Here is a 23,202-nt window from a genome sequence, read left to right as displayed (position 1 = left end):
AAAAAAAAAAAAAAAAAAAGAGAGAGAGAGTTCAATCTCCCAAATAAATAAATGAGAGTCAATAAGAAGGCAATACCCTATTAGTATATGCTACCTACAAGGGACACTCTCTAAATATAGACATATATAGAATGAAAATTAATGGATGAAAAACTATACCATGAAATCAGGAACAACAGCTGGAGTGGCTATTTTAATTTCAGCTAAACAGACTTCAAGACAAAGAGTATTTCCAGAGATAAAAAGAGATACTTCACAATGACAAAAATTCAAATTACTAGGAAGACATAATTACCCGTTTTATGTACTTAATAATAGAGCCTCAAAGTAAAAACTGACAGAATTAAAGGGAAAATAGACATTCCACAACCTCAGAAAAATTTGAGAACTCCCAGCAATTAAAAGAACTACTATATAAAAATTTACAAGACACAAGTGATCTGAACTGTACTACTGGACACCTTACACTGGTAATATTTACAAAACCTTAAATCTAAAATATAGGACATACATTCTTGTCAAGGTGCATTCACCAAGACAGTTCATATGCTAAGCCATTTTATTACATGGATGAAATCACAGTGTCTTCTTTGTCCACACTGGAAATGAATTAGAAACTGATGATAGTAAATAATCAAAAAATACCCAGGGATGTGGTACCAAGCTTGCCTGGCAAGTGGAAGGTCCCGAGTTTGACGCCCAGCACCAAAAAAAGAAAAAAAAAAAAAAATCAAAATCCACATATTTTGAAATTAAATAATGTATTTTCTACATAACTCAAAGGTCAAAAACAAAATCACAAGGGGCGTTTTCAAATTTAAATACACACACACAACACAAACATATAAATTTCTTTTGGTATGGGGGATCAAACTTAGGATCTTGCACTTGCGAGTCAAAATATTTTTAAGTAACAAAAAATATAGAAATGTGGAGATGCAGTTAAACCAGTACTTAAAAGAGAACTTAAAACTCTAATTGCTTATATTAGAAAAGAAGCTCTGTCTGGAGATTCAGCCCAGTGGTGCCACTGCCTGCCTCACAAACACAAGGTCCTGAGTTCGATCCCCAGTACCAAAAAAAAGAAGCTCTAAAATCAATAAGAAGATCACTTAAGACACCTTAAAAAGAACAAAACAAGCCAAATAAGAAAAATTCATAACCCAGGAGGCTGAGACAGGAGGATCAAAAGTTTGAGTCCTGCCAGTCCAACTTACTGACTTAGCAAAAAGGGAATGTCTCAAAAGAAAAAAGAAAATGAAAGGGCAGAAATGTGGCTCAGTGCAATGACCCTGGGTTCAACACCTAGAATTGTAAAAAAACTTGGAAAACTTCTAGACACTTTACAAAAGGTAATATACAAAATGACTAATAAGCGGAACAGATGCTCAACACTATTATTTATAAACGATGAATAAAATTCACAAATTAAAATGAGACATTATTATATAACTATTAAGTTAGTTAAAAAGAAAAACACTGAGTCTCATATATTGCTGTGTGAATGTAAAATGATACTACTTTGGAAAAGGGGCAGTTTCTTCAAAAGTTCACCATACCCCTCCCAACTAACCAACCTGGGATGGTAAATACTCCTCTAGGTATTTATGAAGTGAAATGGAAACATCTGTCCATGCAAGACTCATGCATGACTGTGCATAGTGGCACACACCTGTGATTCTAGCACTTTGGAAGGCCAAGACAGGAGAATCTCACTTTCAAGCTCAAACTAGGCAATTTAGCATCTTTGTGAGACTCTTGACTCACTGACAATTTTTAAAAAAGGGATAAGGGATGTAGCTCAGTGTGAAGGTCCTGGGTTCAATCTCTAGTAACACACACACACACACACACACACACACACACACCATACACGAGGGAAATATAAATCGAAATTACACTGAGATTCTATCTTACCCCAACCATAATAGCGATCAACAGGAATACAGTAAATGTATACACACATAAATGCTGGCAAGGATTAGGAGCACTTTGACACTGGCAGTAGGAACATTAGTACAGCCAGTATGAAAATCAATATGAAGGTTTCTCCAAAAACTAAAAATAGACTTACCATTTGATCCAGCTACACCCATCCATGGAACATAGCCAATGGCAATAAAATTAGCAAACCCCAGGGCCATCTGCACACCCACATCTATTGTGGTACAATATATAACAGCTGAGATTGGAACCAGTCTAGGTGCCCATTCACAAATTAATGGATAAAGAAAATGTGGTGTATATTAAAACGCAACTATTAAGTCGGCCAAAAAGAAAAGGACTGAGTCTCATATATACATTGCCGATGTGAATGTAAAATGATACTACTTTGGAAAAGAGGCGGTTTATTTTTTTGGTACTGGGGATCGAACTCAAGACCCTGCGCTTGTTGAGGCGGGTACTGTGCCACTGAACTGAATTCCCAGCCCAAGGGGCCATACTCCTCCCAACCAACCAACCTAGAATGGTAAATACTCTTCTAGGTATTTATGAGGCAAAATGGAAACATCTGTCCATGCAAGATTCATGCATGACTGTGCGTAGTGGCACACACCTGTGATTCCACCACTTTGGTAGGCTGACAGGAGGATCTCACTTTCCACAGTGGCTGTACTAGCTTACAGCAGTGTCAAAGTGTCCCTCACAAAGGAGTATTACTGGCCATAAAAAAGAATGAAAGTTTATCCCTTGTAAAAAAAAAAAACTGGAGGGGTCTGAGGATCATCATGTTGAACAAAATAAGGCAGACTCAGAAATATTATATCTTCTCCCTAATATATAGATTGTAAAAGAACTGACAGGACAAGAAAGAAGAGCATTATTTGACAAGAGAAAAAGAAGGGAAGGGGGGGTGTGAGTATGGGAAGGTATACAATCAAAATACATTACACACATTGAAACCCTTCCCCAAAAATGTCAAACTAGGGGTGAGGGTGGGGTAAAGAGGCGATGGAGAAAAATGATTAAAGTAATTATATTCATGTACAAATCATACTATATTCATGCCAAAATGAAAGCTATTAATCTGTATAACCAAGATGCACTGATAAAAAAATGTGGGGGAGCTGAGCACGGTGGCGTCTGCCTGTAATTCCTAGCACTTAGGAGGCTGAGGCAGGAGGATCACTCAGAGTTCAAGGTCAATGTGGGCTACACAATGAGTTCAAGGCTAGCCTGAACTACATAGTGAGATTCTACCTCAAAAGAAAAAAAAAGGGGGAAAAAATGTGTTGTCTAAATTGTGATAGCTGGGGATTTAGCTCAGTGACACCACACCTGTCTTACAAGCACCAAGATCCTGAGTTCAATCCCTGGTACCCCCCCGCAAAAAAAGTTAAATTGTGATAGCTTCAGAGATATATACATATATCAAGGCGGATCACAGTGCACACTTTAAGGACAGTCTTCAATTATATTAATAGAGATATTAAAAAGTTTAATGGAAGACATCATATGATATCAATATATACCCATATTCATAGCAACACAATTCACAATAGATAAGCTGTGGAAACAGCCTAGATGCCCATCAACAGATGAATGGGTAAAGAAAATATATACAATGGAATATTATCTAGCCATAAAGAAGAATCAAATCATGCCATTTGCAGGAAAATGGATGGAACTGAAGACCCTCATGTTAGAACTATAATATTAAGCAAAATAAGACATAAAAAGTTACACGTCACATGGTTTCTCTTATACGAGAAACCTAAAGTACAAATAAATAAATGAATAAAATAAAGTGATGGCAGGAAACAAGAAGTCAAACTTTTTGAAAATTGGAAAAGGGATCAGGGCGAGGCAAGAGGTAAGGGAAAGGAGGGTAAAGGAACAGAAAATGATCCAGATATTTTTTTGTTTGTTGTTTGTTTGTGGGGTTTGTTTGTTTTTGAAACAGGGTGTTGCTAGGTAGCCCAGGCTTGCCTCCAACTCATGGCAATTCTCCTGCCTTAGCCTCCTGAGTGTGGGGATTACAGCCACCATGCCCAGCTCAAGAAATGTTACATGCATGTTCCTCAATCTCATGTTCTACAAACATACAAAAAGAAAAAAATTATTTAATGGTAACTGGCAGTTTTGTAGGGTCAAAATCCACCATCCCAAGCAATGGTGACAAGCTCTAGTCAATAAAGACTTAATAGTATCAACAGGTCATTAACAGCCAAGTGACCCCTATTAGGTAAGTGTAGAGGTATTTTGTTACTATCAATGTAGAATTTAAAATACCCATATCCCCTCTCTCATGAATAAGCATGAAAAAATCCATAGTTAACTATGATCAACATGATTAATACATTGGAGATTAAGTCAAGACGCTTAGAATCCCTCCCTCCAGGTCTCTGCCTCTTTTTTTTAAAAGACTAAACAAAATTCTCATTTTAGTACTTTATACTATCTACATATCAATTTGTGGCATTTGATCATTTGTTGAAAACCAAATTAATTTCAAATTTTTCTGAGAAGTTTTGTTATGAAAGCACAACTATTATAAGTGACTTCACAGGGCTGGGTGTAATCCCAGCTCTCAGCAGGCTGAAGCAGGAGGATCACCGAGAGAGGCCAGCCTGGACTATACTACAAAAGCTTGTCTCAAAAAAACAAAACAAGGACCAGGGATTTAGCTCAGCAGTTCCACCGCCTGCCTTGCAAGCGCGAGAACCAGAGTTCGATCTCTGGTACCAAAAAGAGGAAAAACAAAAAAGATCCTGAGTAATTAATTTGCTGTCACCAGTGTGGCAAGTTTTAGCTTCTGATCACAAGAAAAATTTAGCCTATTTAACTCTTCTGATCAGAAAGAATTTTTAAGACTTTTTAATTTATTCTTCTACAATTTTATTAGAAAAGTATTTTAGATTACCTCAGTATTTAGTAGATTTCTTTAATCCTACCGGCCTTTAAAGTCTAGCATTCTCCATGGTTTTTCATCCCCTGCTCTTGTAGTCTCACTTCTCACCACTGGTCTTGAACTTCACCCATGCCCCAACCTAAAGATTCCAGTTCTGATTATGGATGGGAACCCACTCATTTTACATCTTTTTTGTTTTGTTTTGTTTTTTTAGTCCTTTTAAACATTAGTGTCGTCTCCATATCGTTTCACAATTACCCCTAGGTACCAAGTATTATTACCAAGGTACACACTGAGAAGCACTGTGTGAGCCGCCTTCCCTGGAAGGTGTAGTGAATACTCATTCAGTGAAGGAAAGTTATCATGCATCCCATCATTTTCACAGCTGACGAGTGTCAATTTCAGACCTGCTCTTCATCCCTTTATGTTTGTTCCAAATGTTGCTCCTCACTCAGAAATTCCTGGTTCAGATGGATGACTCCAACAGCCATCTGTGGCCATAGCCAGAAAGTCACAGACATCCAATCTTCCTCCCTTTTACCTCTCTCCTCTAGTCATCACCATAGACCCTGAATATTGTTCCCTATACACTCCCACTATATGGTTACTACTATGGGCCCCATAGTCTTCATTTATTGTAGGCTACTGGAATAGTCTCTGAACCAATTTCCCAGCACCTTTCCAAGTCCCCTCATGAAGCTACCAGAGTGATCTTTCCCTGTATCAGGATAAAATTCCAACACCTTAGTATGATATAAAGAAGCACTTCTGAAACAACTCCCTGCAACCCTCTCTCCCCCTTGCCAGTCATACAGAACTACTGGCTATCCTGTTAACTTCCTTTAACTGTTCAAATGTTGCACTCTTGTGGAAAATCCACTCTCCTAGCCTCTGCTTAGGAATGATCTACTCTGACAACCCCTCCCCTCCAAGCCACCACTCGCCTCTACCAACAGTCACTAAATTTCCATTTTAAAATATTCAGTTATTACAGTGTTGTGCTGATCTACTTGTCAACCTCCCACTTCTGACTGCTGCGTCTGCTTTTCATACCAATATATCTAACCTACACAGTGTGTACAAAACAGACATTTAGTAAATGTTATCTGAATGAATGAATCGCCTAATGAGTTTCTAGATCACGAGCATATTTTCTTTTGTTTTAACCATGGAAAAATACAACACATTCAGTACACAAAATAAACCAGTCCCCGCAGCCAAATACTTTGAAAATAAAAGGATTTCTTACAGCCATTTTCATCTTCCTTCCAAAGCTCATCAATGTATTTATGAGCACGAATTTATGCGTGGAGAAATCCGGGACTACCACCGAGTCAAACGTTCCTTTTTTGTTTTGTTTTGTTTTGTTTGAAGCCAGGGATTCCTCCCCAACACGAGGTTTAGACCTGCATAGTCCAATCCAGTAGCCATTAGCTACAGGTGACTACTTCAATTTAAATTAATTAAAATTAAATAAAACTGAAAATGCAGTTCTTCAGTTGCACTAGCCATTTTCCAAGTGTCGAAAGCCCAAAAAGCCATAGGTGGCTCGTGGCCACGACCCTGGGCAGTAAGGATGCAGAACATTTTCATCAGTTCTACGGACAGAGCTGGAGACACGATCATAAAAAGACCTCGAAAACCTCACTTACTTCTTTGCTCCCACGATTCTGGCGCTCCTCTGCTGCTTAAAGGATGTGGGTCCCGGGGTCTAGCAAATCACAAGCATACGAGTGAGTGCCAGGCTATCTGAACCTCGACCACAAAGAGATGAATCCCCCTTGTGCCGAGAAGAAACGAAGCCCTCCCGGGGCGACTATCTCAAACGGAAAGCAACACTTTCTGGGAAAAGTATGCCGCCCTACTTTCCTAAAACGTAAAGACAATACCAAAGCATTCAATGTTCCCCCCATTCTCAAAGCCCAGCCCCAGAGAGGCTCTAAATGGGAGAGAAAAAAAAAAAAAGACAACAACGGATACGGGAGGCATTTGAGGATGTAAAAGGAACCGAAACTCATCGCAATCTGGCGAGAAGTGAGTCCAAGAAGGTGAGGAACAGGGAGAAAAAAGTGGGAAAAAGGGGACAGGTGGACCTTATCTAAAAGGGTGGGGCCTACGATGGGGTCTAATAAATAAAACCAACTCTGAGCATGGGACAAAAGCGAGGAGCTGCGTGTTCCCGGCTCGACAGCACTACCTCTAAAGCATAACGGTCACGCCAAGAAACTCACGGCGGGGACTGCACCGAGTCTGGAAGACATCACTCCCTCTCCACGCCTAACAATTTCACCCAAGGGCTCCGTCCAGACCAACGCCACTTCCGCTCTCCTCTCCTCTCCCGGATGTGGACTCCGTGCCGCCTAGCCTGGGTCTGAGCGTTTACTTCCGCCTAGCGGCTTCCAAGGGGGCTGCGGCGGGAAGCGGTCACGTGACCCCCTCGTCCACGGAGACCCCGCCCCCATTGCGGCGCGGGACCCTGGAGACCGCGAGACAAGGGCTCCGTCCAGACCAACGCCACTTCCGCTCTCCTCTCCTCTCCCGGATGTGGACTCCGTGCCGCCTAGCCTGGGTCTGAGCGTTTACTTCCGCCTAGCGGCTTCCAAGGGGGCTGCGGCGGGAAGCGGTCACGTGACCCCCTCGTCCACGGAGACCCCGCCCCCATTGCGGCGCGGGACCCTGGAGACCGCGAGAGCGAGGGGTGGAGCGAAGGGGCGGAGTGTGGAGCCGCCGCCGCCGGGGAGCCGCGTCCCAGTGTTCCGTACCTTTGCACAATGCCTTGTCCCTCCTTCGCCCAACCCGCAGGTGGTCTTGTAGATGCACATGGAGATCAATTATTGCCCCTTTATTGATCTGAGAGAAATTACAGACTCATGCTCGCTCCCCTCCCCCCAGGCAGAGAGGCGTAAAGGCTCTTTCATTGTCTAGGAGGCGGAAATTGAAAGCCATGGCTGAGGGGGGGGAAGCCAGGAAAGGGGAGCTAGATAAAGGGTTGAGGGAGACATCTATAATCTACCAGCTTTCAGGCTTCCAAACGTGCCCTGCTTTTGAATTTTTTAGTGGTGTCCCTAGGAGACACGTTTGAGTAACTTCAAATCTTTAGACAAACTGTGTTTGGGCCTCTCCTTAGGGGAACTGTCCTTGGGCCTCTTCTCAGGGCGGGTGTTGATGGGTTTTCTCAGCGCTACTGCGTTGGCGGTGCCGGACTCTCTCAGAGGTACTGGGCTGCGTTCTCTCCGACTGCCTGCGACGGTTCCTCTCAGAGGGACTGTGACGGGTTGTCCCAAAACTATGGTCTCTCCTCTCAGACGGATCGTGAGTGGCGGTGATCCCAGAGAGACTGCCATGGCTCCTCTCCGAAGCACTGCGAAGTCTCCTCTCTGAGCGACTTCGACGGCTTCTCTCTGAGGGGCTATGGCTCTTCTCTAAGGGACTGCGACGTGTCCTCTCTGAGGGCCTCCGGCATCTCCTCTCCGAGGGACTGGGACCTCTTCTCTCCCAGGGACTGCGAAGTCGCCTCTCTGAGGGACTGTGGCTCCTCGCTTAGGGACTTGGACCTCTCCTCCGAGGGACTGCGAATTCGCCTTTCCAAGGGACTGGGCCGGCTCCTCTCAGAGGGACTGCGGAGAGTTCTCTCCGAGGAACTGTGGTGGTGTCCCTGAGAAGGGGTGCGCTGGCTCCTCTCAGAGGGATTTTGTCGGGTTCTGTCCCTGTGGGAGCTGTGGTGGTTTTGCACCTTGTGTGTGTGCTTCTCTTTGAGATGACTTTTCGGAGTTCTCTTCCGAAGGGAACCAGGTAGATTTTTCTGTTGAACCTGAAATTTGGTTCCTGGTTTAGGCAAGTTCTTAGACTCTTGGCTAGAGATTTCATCTCTGTGGTTTTTCTTTGCATTGCTGCTACGGACGTTTTGAACTGTACCCACAGGCTGCGTGGTTAAGGTAGTGTGGAAAGTAATTCCTCTTTGGGAAGCTGTTAGCTTGGGCAGTTGTCGAGGTCTGGGACGGGAAGAGCTAGATCTTTTTGACTGATGAGCTAATCTGCGTTGGTCTGTCCCTCCCCAAAATATGTCCTCCTGCTTAGTGATTGGGCTTGTTGGCCTTTGCTTGACAACTGGCATCCTCTTTCTTTTGCTATCTCTTGGTGAGTGATAGTCCTTAGATTTTTGTTGTAAATTGTCTATCCTTGCCCTATCCTCAGGCTTCTGTCCCACAAAAGGCATAATTCTGTGTGCTGTTTGGAATATCTGCTTTAGGCCTTGAAAAAGCAGTTGCATGAACTTGGGATGAGAGGATATCTTAGGTTGTCTTTTTAAAGAAGCAGTACTTGTCTGAGCTTCTCCAATCCTTTTCCTCCTTAAAGGGGCTGCTGGTAATTCCCTAGAAGTACTTTCTGTTGTGGTTCTACTGTATGTATTGAACTTTGTGTGTTGTGATCTAAATCCCTTTGTGATTCTTTTCCTTGGATATTTTGAATCAGAGGTCTTTTTTGTTCTCGCTCTGGTGCATTTCTCATCATGTTTGCTTTCAAAATCACTCTCTGACAGGGAGTGGACTTTAGGAAATTCATAGTGCTCAGACTCTCCAATTTCTGTCTTTCTGACTAATTCAGGGTTGCTCCATTGCTTTCTCCCAATGTGAACTTGGGAAGGAGCAGGAGACTGGGAAGATCCAGACTGAAAATCTATTGTGGGACCAAAACTCTTGGAAGCTAGAGGATAGATTTTAGCTTTCTTTTGTGATGGTGATATAGGACTTCTTGGTATGGTGTGTCTTTCTCTTCCATGATACTTTGAGACTTGAAGTCTTTTCCCAGTTCTCAACCTAAAGCCAAGATGCAGCCGAACCTTACCATGGCCTTCAGGAGTGTTCACACGGTGGAGCTGTGGATAGATAAGAATGTAAGGTCCAAAAGTAGTCTGTAATTTATGATTGCAATTAAATCCTGAACACTGGCCACACTGTAGGCAGATGGGATATTTTAGGACAAGACCTGAAGCTAGAGGTGGAGGCACATTAGGAGGTATTTGACTCCTTATGAGCTTTGCTGCAATTTTTAGCTGCAGATCTTGTAGCAGGTGGGACTGTTCTGAGAAATCATTCTTGCCCTGAGAAAGACAGCTTGATTTTTGGAAGTGTAGAGGCTCAAAAATCCTTTTCTGTGAATCACAGAGTGATTCTTCACAGGGAATAAGAGATTCCTTATTGTGAAATATTCCATGGAAAGTTTCTGACTCTACTTGGGTAGGAAGCTGGCCCCCTACACATGAAACTGGCATGTACTCAGTGACTTCCTGGGACTTATCACTGAGCTTTGAGTTTGTTTTCTTTATTCTCAATCTAGTGCCAGAGTATTGATGTATTATGGAAGATGTGAAGCCACGTGTCCACATCCTTAAGCCCATTCTTTTTTCATAACCATGGCATAAAGCATGCCTCTGAATATAGTTTTTGAACACTGAAGGCTTTGAAACGGTATCTGGACCCTTCTCTAGCAGGGTCTTGGAAAATTCCATCAGTTCAGCTGGAACCCCAAATAAATTCTGAACAGATTGACAGATATCTGCAGTGGCTCTTTTTGCTAAACATGTTTGAGAACAAAGCTTCCTTTCCATAGTGGTCCCTAAGACATTCCCCAGTGTTAACATAGTGGAGAGATATTTTCTAGGTAGTCTCTGCCTGTGGGCATGTCGCTCCCAGACATTCTGTCGTCTCCCCAAGAAAGATTGAACAGTGCCTCTTTGAGGCCGAAAAGTCCCAGGTGGTGATCTCCAGCTTTGTAGTGGATGTTGGGAATAGTTCTTCAGTGAGTCTTCTAATTCCTCCATCTGCTTCCTTGTAGTTCTTTCCTTAGATACGATATCCAATCCCAGGATTTCAGGGTGTGGGGTTTCCACGGTGTTCATTGTCTTGTCATAGGGTTCATGATGAAGAGCCAAGGGAAGGGCTGAAGACTGTATCAGCAAAGGGTCTATGTAGTATTCTTCATGTTGCAAAATATCCATCCCAAGATTTTTCACATCCATAGCTCTCAATACCTTTGACATCCCAGAATCCTGAAGTTCTCCTAATTTGTGTGTTTTAACAGAACTTGGAAAGATAGATGAGGTTGAAGGGTTGTGAGGGAATCTAGAGAAATAATTCTTAATTCGTAACTCTTCTCCTGATGTTGATTCCTCAGACTCCTCATTCTGGTACACCTGTCCTTGATTCAAATCCTCATATTTCATGACCTTAGGCGGCTCTTCTGTTAGCCCTATGGATTTTTCAAGCTGAAGCCTTTGCTCATGAGTCACTACTCGAAGTTCCTCAAATAAAGATGTTTGTTGTGAGGCTAATTCTGCAGATTTTACTTGAATATTTGGAGTTGGGGTTAATTCTACAGGTTTTATCAGTTCTTGAAGATTTGGCTGTAAAGAAGAATTTGAAGATTTTGGGTGTAAATCTAAGCAATCTGTTACTTCAGTCCCTGATTCTATGGCTGCTCCTATTGGTTCTACAACCTGAGGAATTGGTACTGCTGCTAATTGCTCAGATTTTACAATTTGAAACAGTGGCCCTGGGATTAGCACAGTCTTTACAATTTGAAACCCTCTCAACTCCATTGTTTCCAAAATTTGATGTGTTGGCTTGGTGATTAATTTATTAGATTTCACATTTTGTAACCATGGGCTGGGGGTAAGCTCTGAAGGTCTCACATCTTGTAATTTTGGAGTCAACTCAGCATATCCTGATGTTTGAGAGGCTGGCCCTGGCGCTGTTACAGATGTCACAACTTGAATTGGTGGCCCAGAGATGACTTTCACAGATTCAGTCACTTTTTGGGGAGCCTCTGGGGTTATACCTACTGATTGAATGACATGAAGCTGTGTTTTTGCACATTCTGTGACTTGATCTAGTGGTTTGGGGCTAATCCTCATGAATTTTATAGTTTGACCAAGTGGTCCTGCTGGGGCTATCCCTGAATTTTTCATATTTTGATTCTGTGGCTTTGTTAGTTCAAATGATACCACTCCTTCCTGCCTTGTCTCAGAGGTGAGCTCTGCAGATTCTGTATGTGTCACACTTTGACTTATTTGTTTTGGGGGCAACTTTAAAGATTCTTCCATCTGTGGCCATTGCTTAAAGGTCAAACTTACAGATTCTGGGGCTTGATATCCTAACTTTAATGTTTTTCCTGAAGCTCTTTCACAATCTTGTGACTTTGGAGTCAATTCTGTAGGTTCCTCAGAAGTCAGCCCTACAGATCCAGGAACTTGAGGTCCTAGCCCTGGTGTCATTCCCGAAGCAGAGTCTGGGAAATGATATAATGACTTTGGTATCAGTATTAAAGATTCTTCCTTTTGAGATCTTTTCTCAGAAATTATTCCCATGCATTGTATGGCTTGAGGACAGATCCTTGGAGATTTGTCTGCATATCCAGTGGCTTGACTGATTGGCTCTGAGGTCATTCCAAGAAATTCCTTCCCTTGCAGCTTTGCATCACAGGTACCTTCTATAACATGATGTTTGAGCTCTGGGGTCATCTCTTCAGATTCTATAACTTGCTGCAGTGGCTTTATGTATAGCCCTCCCAAAGCTTTCAGTTGAGGCCAAGACTGAGAGAACACTTCCAGTGTTGCTGGAATTTCGTGGTTTTTACCTGTGGTTAATTCTAAGTATTCTGACCCTTGATCACTCGGCACTGAAGTCAGATCGACAAATTCTGGTACTTGAAGATCTAATTGCAGAGACATCCTTGAAGATTCCATGGCTTTACCTGTTGGCTTTGGGGTCAACCCCACAAATTCCTCTATAGTTTCTATGTCTTTATGTGCCAACCCTTCTGTTATTTCCAAAGATTCTGTGGCTTGATGTATCGGTATTGAAATCAGATTCACATATTCAGGGACTAGATGCCTTGGTTTTGACGTCATCTCTGCATATTCTATAAAGTGATGCCCTGTTCTAGGGATTGTTTCAAAGGTTTCTGTGATTTGGTAACTTGCTCTCAGAGACTGATTCCCAGATTTCACTTTTTGAGGCAGTAGCCTTGGCGCTAACTCCACAGATTTTGCAACTTGCTGCAGATATAATGAAGATAATTCCACGTGCTTTATGCTTTGCAACTTTGGCTCTGAAGTAAACTCCAAAGAATTTAGACCTTGTTGCTGTGTTTCTGGAAACAAATTTGAAAACTTGACACTAGTTAGTGCTGGTCCTGGTAGATTCCTAGTTGGCTCTGGTGCCAACACTACTGATTTCACACCTTGCCATCCTAAATTCAACTCTTGGCTATTTATACCGTGCTGTTGGGATCCTGTCCTCAGCTCCGCAGATTGCAAATTTTGAACATTTAAGTCTGGTACAAGCACCTCACATTTTAAATCCTGCAGTTCAGAGCCTGAAATCAATTTTACAGAGTCTGCACCAGAAAGTAATGATTGTTTGCTTATCTCCTCACACTTTACATCTTTAAGCAGTGGATCTGGTAAAACTACCACAGATTTCACACCATTTAGTGGCGGCCCTAAAGTGAGCACAGGTTGTGCAACTTACTGCTTCCACTGAAGCTGGCTCTCCAAAAATTGGACTCCTTGAAACGTTGCCCCTGGAGTTAACTCCGAAGATTTCATACCTTGAAAGATTAGTTGAGAGTTGACCATTATAGATGTATTGCTTTGAATTTTTGTCCTTGAATTCAGCTCACACGATTTCATTCCTTGAAGTTTTGAAACTGGAGTTAATCCAGGTTTCACGTCTTACAAATGTGGCCCAAGGTTGCACCCAGAAGAATTTACACACTGAGATTTTGGCCCTAAAAAAGATGTAAAAGAATTCACACCCTGCAAGTGTGGCCCAGGGTTACATCCAGCAGAATTTACACACTGAGGTTTTGGCCCTGGAGTACATGCAAAAGAATCCACTCCTTGCAAATGTGGCTCAGGGTTGCACCCAGTAGACGTCATACATTGAAGTTTTGGCTTAGGAGAGGATGAAAAGGAATCTACATCCTTCAAATATGGCCCAGGGTTGCACCCAGTAGAATTTACACACTGAGGTCTTGGCCCTGAAGAAGAGGCAGAAGTAGTCACATCCTGTAAATATGGGTCAGGGTTGCACCCAGTAGAATTTACACACAGGTTTTGGCCCTGAAGTGCATGCAGAAGAATTAACACTTTGTAAATGTGGCTCAGAGTTACACCCGGTAGAATTTACACACTGAAATTTTGACCCTGGAGTGTGTGCAGAAGAATCCACACCCTACAAATATGGCTCAGGATTGCACCCAGTAGAATTTGCACACTGAAGTTTTGGTCCTGGAATGGGTGCAGAAGAGTTTATACCTTGCAAATGTGGTTCAAGGCAGAGCACCTCAGATTTTATATCTTGAAGCTCTGTTGTAGGTTTCAACTCAGAGGATTCTTCGGAGCCATCATTGACCCCTGTGTAGTTCATTGTTGGATGGTTTATAGACTCGCATTTCACACCTTGCAACTCAATGCTTGGGTTGAATTCCACAGATTGCATACTTTCATCATATATTTGTGGTATCAATATAGACAATTTCCTATTTTGAAATGGTGGAGCAGAGTTAGACCTCAAAGATTTTCTATCTTGTGTCTTACTTAGAGTCACCTGAAAAGATTTTATATCTTGCTGTAGTAACTGAGACATAACTCTCACACATTTTTCTTTTTGAAGCTTTGTTTCTGGGATTATGACAGATTTCGCACCCTGCAAATATGGTCTAGAAGGAAACTCTATAGATTTTATATGTTTAAACTGTGTCCCTGGGATTAGCTTAGAATATTTCACGTCTTGCAACTGGGGGCCCAAGTAGAATTTTGCAGATTCCCCACCTTCAAGCTTTGTCTTTGGTATTAAAGCCGATGTTGTATCTTGTAACTTTAGACCATGGTTGAACTCTATAGATTTCACATCTTGAAACTTTGTCCCTTGAACCAACTCAGAAGATTTTTGGCTTTGAATCTGTGGTCCAAAGTTGGAATCTTGAAGTTTTGTCCCTGGTGCCGCTTCAAAAGCTTTTTTACTTTTAAAGTGTTGTCCAGATTTCATACCTGGAAAGTCCTTCCCCAGGATGCAATCACATGGTAACTTTGGGCTAGATTTGATTTCTACATATTTCACACCTTGAAGCTTTTCCCCTAGGATCACTTCAGAAGATTTCTCACCTTGTAAGTGTGGTTCAGAACTGAAATCCATAGATTTTGTATCTTGAAGCTTTGTACCCATGATCAACCTAGAAGATTTCATATCTTGCAACTGTGGGCCTGAGTTGAATTCCAACAGTTTTGTTTCTTGAAGCTTTGTCCTAGGTATTGACTCAGAAGATTTTACTCCTTCAGACTGTGGCTGAGGTTTGAAGTCTGTAGATTTGACACCTTGAATCTTTTTTTCCATGGTCAAATCAGAAAATGGTGTACCTTTCAACTGTGAGCTGGGGCTTAACTGAATACATTTTTTATATTGGGACTTTGTCTTAGGTGTCAGTTTAGAACATTTTGTACTTTGCCATGGGGGCCCAGAGTTGATCTCCTCAGATTTCATACCTTGAGGCTTTGTCTGAAGAGCCAATTCAGGTGATTTTGTACTTTTCAAGGGTAGTAGAGAGTTGAGCTCTACAATTTTATCACTTTGTAATTGTGGCTGTTGGCTTAATATCCTGGATTTCTCTTCTTGAAGCTGTGGCTCTTGCATGAACACTACAGACTTCGTACATCGAAGCTGTGTTCCTGGGGATGACTCTAAGGGTTTCACTTGTAGCTGTAGTCCTGGGGTCAACTCAGATTTCACATCTTGCAAATGAAGCTGTGGGTTGAATACCATGGATTTTACATCACAGAGCTTTGGCCTTGAAGTCGCGTCATGTGATTTCATACTTCTGAACTCTGGCTCAGATTTCAAATCACTGGGTTTGAACCCATGAAGCTGATATTCCTGGAGTGATGCCAAAGATTGTATACATTGGAGCTTTGACGTTGGAGGCAATTCAGATGTCTTTACCTCTCTCAATTGTTTTGAAGCTTTCAACTCTAGAGCTGTGACACCTTGAGATTGTGGCCCAAGACTTAGCACCGATTTTATAACTTGAAACTCCGGTCCTGGCATCCACTCGATAGTCCTCATACTTCCAAGCTGTGACCCTTGGTAGATCTCTGCAGATTTCCTTTCTTGAAGCTGTGGTTCTGAGGTTGACCCAAAATGTTTCCCTTTTTGTCGATCGGACCCTGGGAACAACTCGGGGGATTTCCCACGCTGTTCCTGTGGCCCAAGATCAAATTTCATAAATTTTTCATCTTGAAGTTTTGGCCCTAAAGTCAATTTAGATGATTTCATACTCCCCGGCTGTATGGAAGATTTCGACCTTGTAGGTTTAATATGTCGAGATCGCGTCTTCAGATTTAATGCTATAGATTTCACACCTTGGAACTCAGGTCCTGGAATCCACTGCAGAGATTTCCTATTTCCAACCTGCGGCTCTTTGTTTAATTCCACAGTTTCCATACCTTGAAGCTGTGGCTCTGAAGTTGATGCCAAAGTTTTCCTGTTTTGTAGCCATTGTCCTGGGAACCACTCAGAGGTTTTCACACACTGTAACTGTGACTTAGGATTAAACTCTGCAGATTTTGTTCCTGGAAGTTTAGGTCCTAAAGTCAGTTCAGATGACTTCACTCTTCCTGATTGTGTGGAAGATTTCAATTCTTCAAGTTTAAAACCTTGAGATTTTGATGCAAGATTTAACCCTACGGAGGTCACTCTTTGGAACTCAGGTCGTGATAGCCACTGAATAGTTTTCATACTCCCAGTCTGTGGTTCTCCGATTAACTCCACAGTTTTCATCTCTTGAAGCTGTGGTCCTGGGGTCAACTTAGGAGGTTTTCTACTTGGCAACTGTGACTCATATTTCAATGCTTTCGCTCTTACATCTTGAATATCTGGTTCTGGAGCCAATTCAAATGGTTTCATATTTTTCAACTGTATCTGGGAATTGAGGTGTACAGATTTCATACCTTTTGATTTGGGCTCTGGAACTAACTCCAAAGACACTATACTGTCTGACTCAAATCCTTTCGTCAGTTGTTCTAAATTCACATGTTTCCATCCCGGTAAGTTTACAAATACCTGGCCATCCTGTCCAGGATCAAGAGTTAAACTCACTGGTGTCACCCCTTGAAATCGTTGCTTTGGGTCTAAATCCACAGATTTTATTCCTTGAAACTGTTGCCTTCTGGTAACACTCACAGATTTTGCCTCCTGCCTCTTCGGCCTTGGGGCCAACTTCACAGATTTTTCACAGTGCAGCTGTGAACCTGGAGTATCCTTCACAGATTTTAAGTTTTGCAGTTTAATTAATGGAGTAATAGTCACGAGTTTCATATCTTGCATTTGTGGCTCTGAAATCAGTTCCTCAGGTTTCATACTTTGCAGTTGAGGCCTTTGAAGAACTTCCTTGGATTTAACAAACTGAACCAATGGATCTGATGGAAAAGCCACAGAATCCCCACCTTGCATCTTTGGCCCAAGTTTCAGTTCCATAACTTTCATATCTTGAACCTTGGTACCCGGGACTAACTCTTCAGTTTTCAAATCTTGAATTCTTGAACCTGGAGTCACCTCCACAGATTTTGAAACTTTTAGCTGGGGACTGGAGGTTAACTCCGTAGATTTCATACCTTCTGGACATGGTCCTGGAGTTAAGACCACAGATTTCTTATCATTCAACTGTGATCCTAAAGGAATCAACTCAGATTTTAAACCCTGAAGCTCTGAACCTGGGGCCAGGTCCCCAGCCTTTATGCCTCTGGTCTGTGGCCCTGGGCTTAACACCATAGATTTGACTTCTCCTGGCTCTCGCTTTGGTGTTAACTTCTTAGATTTCATACCTCCCAAATGTGCCCTTAGGATTAACTCCACAGATGTGTTATCTTCTGGCTGTGGTTCTGAGATCAGCTTCCCAGATTTTAAACCTTGAAACCATGAGACTGGGATCTGCTCCCCAGGTTTTATATCTTCCAGCTGTGGCTCTTGGATCAATTCAGAATATTTCATACCTTGCGACTGTTGCCCTCTGGTCGACTCAGAACAGGTTGCACATGGTAACTGTGTCCCCATCTTCGACTCCATAGATTCTACGTTTGGTAACCGTGGCTCTGAGACTAACTTATAAGAAATGTCACCTTCAAAGCTGGGTACTTGGTTAGCTGTTACATATTTTACATCTTGAAACCGTGATTCTGGTACTAATAACTGTGGTTTAACCCCTTGCCTCTCTGGCTGTGAGGTCAGCTCTAAAATTTTTCTACATTGCAGCGGTGGCCCTGAGCTTAACTCTGAAGACTTCATACTTGGAGGCTGAGTTCCTGGTATTAAATTAAAAATTTTAACATCTTGTAGCCACGGCCCTTGGTGAAGCCCTACTTGTTTCATATCTTGAAAACCAAAGGACATCTTGGCTAATTTGGAATCATGCTGTCCTAACTCCGGAGTCACCACTACAGAATTCACATCATGAGTTTGCTCCCCTAATGTGACATCTTGAAGCTTTGGGCCTAAAACTAGCTTAGAAAAGTTGGTATCTTTCTGCCCTTGGTTTACTTCTTCAGATTTCATGTCTTGAAATTGTAGTTCTGAGGTCAGTATCATAGGTTTGATGCTGTGAAAATGTGATCCTTCAGTAGAGAGCACAGATTTCTTGTCTTCAACTTGTAGTCCTTGGTTTAACTGCAAAGAAGATTCTGTTACAAACTTTACAGACTTTGTATCTTGAAGCTGAGCTCCTGGTTTCAAACCTGAATGCTTTGGCTCTAAAATCAAATCTGAAACTTTTACGTCTTGCAAGCATGGTCCTGAGGTTAGGTCCACTGGAGTCAACTGTGCAGATTTGACACTTGGATATTTGGACCCTGGGATAAAGTCTAACAATTTGATTTCTTGAATTGGAGAACTTGGAGTCCTTTCATCAGGTACCACACCATCATGTGGAGGCCCTGAGATTAAATCCACAGGTTTTTCTCCTTGAAGTGACCCTACAGATAATTTTGAAAATCTGACACTTTGCAATTGTGGCCCTGGAGTCAATCCAGAAGATTTGACACTTGATTTCCCTGGGTCTAGATTTAAATCTACAGATGTCACACTTTGGAGTTCTGCTCCTTTAGTCAATTCTTTCAATAAAACACTTTGTACCATTGCTTCTGGTTTTGGCCTCTCAGATTCTACCCCTCCTCTCCTTGACTGTGGTATTAAATTCACACATTTCACATCTTGCAAATGTGATTCTGGATCAGTCTGCCTAGATTTTACTCCCTGGAGCTGTGGCCCTGGGGTCAATACATCTGATTTCACACTTTGTACCTCTGATCTGGGTATCAAATTCAGAGATTCTTCTATTGTGCGTTGTAATTCTGGAGTCATTACCACTTTTACAGGTGGGAACATAGTCCCAGTAGTGTCTTGGAGTGACGATGGGCTCGTCTCTATAGATTTTGTAGTTTGGCCCAATGGAACTGTGGTAATTCCTAAAGATGATTGTGTCATCCCAACAGATTCCTCCACTTGGTGACAAGTATCACCGGTCAGTTTGGCTACTGTTCCTTGATATTCTAACTCTGAGATCATCCCTAAAGATTCTGAGTCATGATTCCATGGGGTCAGTCCTTCAGGTTCTGTGGCATGGTGATTTTGATCAGGGTTCAACTCTACACATTTTATTGGTTGAAGGTGTGTGCCTGTGATCAGTTCCCCTAATTTCATGCTTTGCACTTGTGTCTGAGGAGTTGAGCTCCTACATTCTATCATTTGAGGAGTTTTCATGTCTTTAAGCAATAGTACTGGGGCTACCTCCTCCAGGCTGGTGTTTTGTAACCATGGCTTTGGGGCCAACTCCACAGATTTTGATTCTTCTAGTGGTGGTCTTAGGGTCACCTGTGCCATTTTTATATCTTGACACTCTGGGGGTAGAGCCAAATGAACACGTTGTACGCCTTGAAACTGTGAACTGGGGATCAAATCCATAGATTTTCTACTTTGCAGCTGTGGTATGGGAGCTAACTCCTCAGATTTTACACTCTGCCATTGAACCTTGGGGACCAAGTCTATAGATTTCACACTTGGGATTGGTTGTTTATAATTTACCATTTGTGGGTCTAAACCTGTGGTTGTGTCTACAGAGTTCATACTTTGCAACGCTGGTTCCAGGATCAGGTTTTTAGATTTTACATTTGGCAATCCAGGGGATAATTCTGTAGAATCTGTAAGCTTAAGTTGTGGTATTGGCTTTGCCCCCATATATTTTACACCTTGAAGCACAGATGGAGTAGTCATTACTGCGGGTTGTGTGACTTCATGCAGTGGCTTTTGGAGCATTCCTGTAAATTCTATACCCTGACCTAGTGATGCTGGGATTGTCTCCAATGGTTCCATTATTTGATGATGTGATTGTGTCAACGGTACAGATTTCTTCATCGGTAGCCATGTGTCAGAAGTCAACCCTGTAGCTTCTATCACTTTATGACTTTGCCTTGGGCTCATCACAGAATTTGCCAGGATTTGATGCCTTGGAGTCAACCTTGAAGGATCTGTGACTTGGTGAGGCAGTCCTGATGCAGACTCTGTGCCTTGATGATATGACGGAGCCACCCCTTCAGCGTCTAGCACTTGAATCTTTAACCCAGAAGTCAATTCCAGGGATTCCTTGCCTTGAGATACTGGCTGAGGGATCAAACCCTCAGATTCTATGACTTGTGACTGTGGTTTTGTGATCATAACCATGGGTAAACCCAGTGCTACTGAGTTTACATTTAGGGAGTGTATGGATTGATGTGATGGTGTTAGACTCTTCCTTGCTTCCATCATTTTTGGTGTTGACTCTGGAGGTAAACTCACAGATTCTACAACGCCTAGTGGAGCAATAGCAGTAGAAGAGCTAGTAGAAGTCAAAACATCTGACTGAGTTGTCCTTGGGGTCAAATTTGCAATTTGAGATTGGGAACCTGGGCTCAAACCCCCAGATTCTATATCATGTGTCTGTGCTGGTGGAATCTCCGTGAAACTCATCGTTTGTAAGAGTGCCACTGGAGTTACTTTCATGTAATCAATGACCTGATGTGATGGTATTGAGGTCATTTCCAATGATTCTGAGTTTTGATGTATTAGGTCTACAGCAATCTTTACTTGTTCCATGGATTGACTGTGTGACCCTGAAGTCGTACTCACTGATTCCATGACTTTGTGTTTTGGCCTTGGGGCCTTTTCCACAGTTTCCATGACTGCGTGTTGTGGCATTGGACTCATCTTTCCTGGTCTAATGGCTTGCTTCATGGACTCTGTGGCTTGATATTGTGGCCTTGGGGTCATTCCTAGTGGTTCTATGATACGTGGATATGATTCGTTAATCATTCTTTTAGAAGCCGTGACTTGAAGCAATGCTAGAGGAGTTATCTTCACATTATCTACGACTTGATTTAGCCTTGAAGCCATCCTATTTGGTTCCACAACTTGTTGCTGAGTCTTTGGAGTCACTTCCACTGATTCAGTTATTTGATTTGGTGCTTTGGGAGTTACATGCATTGCCTCCATGACTTCCACTGGCTTTACAGCTTGATTTGGTGCCTGTGGGAAGAAATCTGCAGATTCCATCACTTGTAAAGGTGATTCTGGAATCAAGCCCATTGAATCCATGACCTGAAGCAACGCCAATGGAGTTATCTTTATGTTATCTGTGACTTTATAAGGAAGCTTTGGGGTCCACTGCATATCAGTCACTTGTGTACTTGAGATAAGTGACTGGGAAATTCTTGTTTCTGTCCTATTTAATCCAGATGGAAGGTCTGGGGACTTATTGTTGATATTTTGCTCAGTGCTTTGATGAGTGAGTGTAGATAACTGAGTCTGGGGGTTCTCTAGTTCATGGGCTCCTCCTGGTACTTCAATCAAATAATTCAGCATTGCCCATGATTTCTTCACAGGCACAGGCACTGTTTGTTCCTGCAAAGTACAAACCTTCCAAGACATATGTCCTTCTAGCTCCCCTCTAGCCAAAGGAGAGAGCCGGGACAGAGCCCACCCTGGGAGTTGTAGTCTTTCATTCAAAACAGAATTTGGCCCATGATCTAATAACAAATGATTCCTTCTCCTTCTCTTATTTTTTGTTTTCTTTTCTTGTTTGCAAACATTTGGGGGTTCAAACATGGAGTCAATAAAAGAGTTATGTGGTGGTAAGTGTGAAAGAGCTTCCAAATTCTGAAGATGTTCTGGGTGCTCAGACTCTGACAGCTGAAAAGGTGACAGAGATGTGCCTTGGTTCCTGAACACAGCTGTTTGCTTTCTGTGGGAAACAGGCAAACTATTGCTCTGAAATTGCCCAGTTGTCCCCTCAAAGAAGGCAGAAGGGTAAGACAGGCTGGAGCTATTGCTTGATGATCCAGAAGAGATGCTGTGATCGCTGGAATATGCTGCCTTCTCACAGACACAGCAGGGTGGAGCAGCTTCCTGAGCCTCAAGAAGAGAGGTGGTGGAGGAAGTCACATCCTGCAATTCAGGCAAATCCAGTTCCATAAGACTTAATCTAAGAAAGAAAGAGAAAGTTTCTATTTGCTTTTGAGTAGGAAAGGGGGGAAGAAAGAACAGGAAAAAGAGAGACAGTGTCCTTTTCAAATGCAAAATATTTTTGGCCTGAGGGAGAGTTGAAAAGAACAAAAAAGTTACTTCCCCCAACACCAGATAATCCTGCAAAAAATTCCTACACTGGGCAAAGGGAGGCAACTATTCCTGAAATGATACTTCAACCAAATCGTACCCAGGATTTCCCCACTGCTACTTTCAGCTGGCTGTGGGGCACACACCTGTACACACCACACACCTTCTGGGAAGCTGAGGCCAGAGAATCCCAAGTTGGAGTTTAGCCTTGATTTAGTGAGATCCTGCTTCAAAATAAAAACTTTAGCACTGGGGTGATGCACTCCTGTTATCTCAGCACTTACGAGGCTGAGACAGGAGGATTGCCTCAAGTGCGAGGCCAGCCTGGGCTACACAGTGAGTTCAAGTCCAGCCTGAAGTACATAGCAAGACCCTGTCTCAAAAAACAAACAAAACAACACCAAGTAAAACAAAAAATTGATTAATTAATTAAAAATTTTAGGGGCTGGGATGTAGCTCAGCGATGCAGCACCAGCCTGGCAAGTGCAAGGCCATGAGTTTGATTCCCGGTACCAAAAAAAAGTTAAAAAAAAAATTTAAAGGCTGGGTATGTACCCTAGTGCAAAGGCTCTCAGTTCAATCCCCAATACCAGAAAAAAAAAATTATCTTTTCCCCCTTTACTTCCCTCTTCTTTTTTTTTTTTTTTTTTTTTTTGG

The 23,202-nt window shown here is 42.4% G+C and overlaps 1 protein-coding gene across 6 annotated transcripts in view; it reads right to left on the bottom strand.

Moving 5' to 3' along the window:
• LOC104848662 (zinc finger protein 512) overlaps positions 1-23,202 on the bottom strand; it is an 80,995-nt gene that overhangs the window by 17,876 nt on the left and 39,917 nt on the right. Inside the window, exons 1-2 of one of the 6 annotated variants that reach the window (XM_010604722.3) lie at positions 7,084-7,265; positions 6,505-6,563 (exon numbers count right to left, since the gene is read on the bottom strand). The exons of 1 other annotated variant lie outside the window; for it this stretch is intronic. In XM_010604722.3, the coding sequence (XP_010603024.1) occupies positions 6,505-6,563; positions 7,084-7,113 (89 nt within the window). In that variant the 5' untranslated portion in view covers positions 7,114-7,265. Of the gene's footprint in view, positions 1-6,504; positions 6,564-7,083; positions 7,266-13,298; positions 22,415-23,202 lie in introns of those variants that run through there. 4 more of the 6 variants (XM_019204634.2, XM_019204633.1, XM_033763346.1 and 1 more) reach the window with 4 other exon arrangements.

The sequence above is a fragment of the Fukomys damarensis genome, unplaced genomic scaffold, assembly GCF_012274545.1.
Source record: "Fukomys damarensis isolate Sample0158 unplaced genomic scaffold, DMR_v1.0_HiC HiC_scaffold_2, whole genome shotgun sequence".
Taxonomy (NCBI): domain Eukaryota; kingdom Metazoa; phylum Chordata; class Mammalia; order Rodentia; family Bathyergidae; genus Fukomys; species Fukomys damarensis.
Note: the sequence above shows the minus strand (reverse complement) of the source record. Positions and strands in the feature narration are given on the sequence as shown.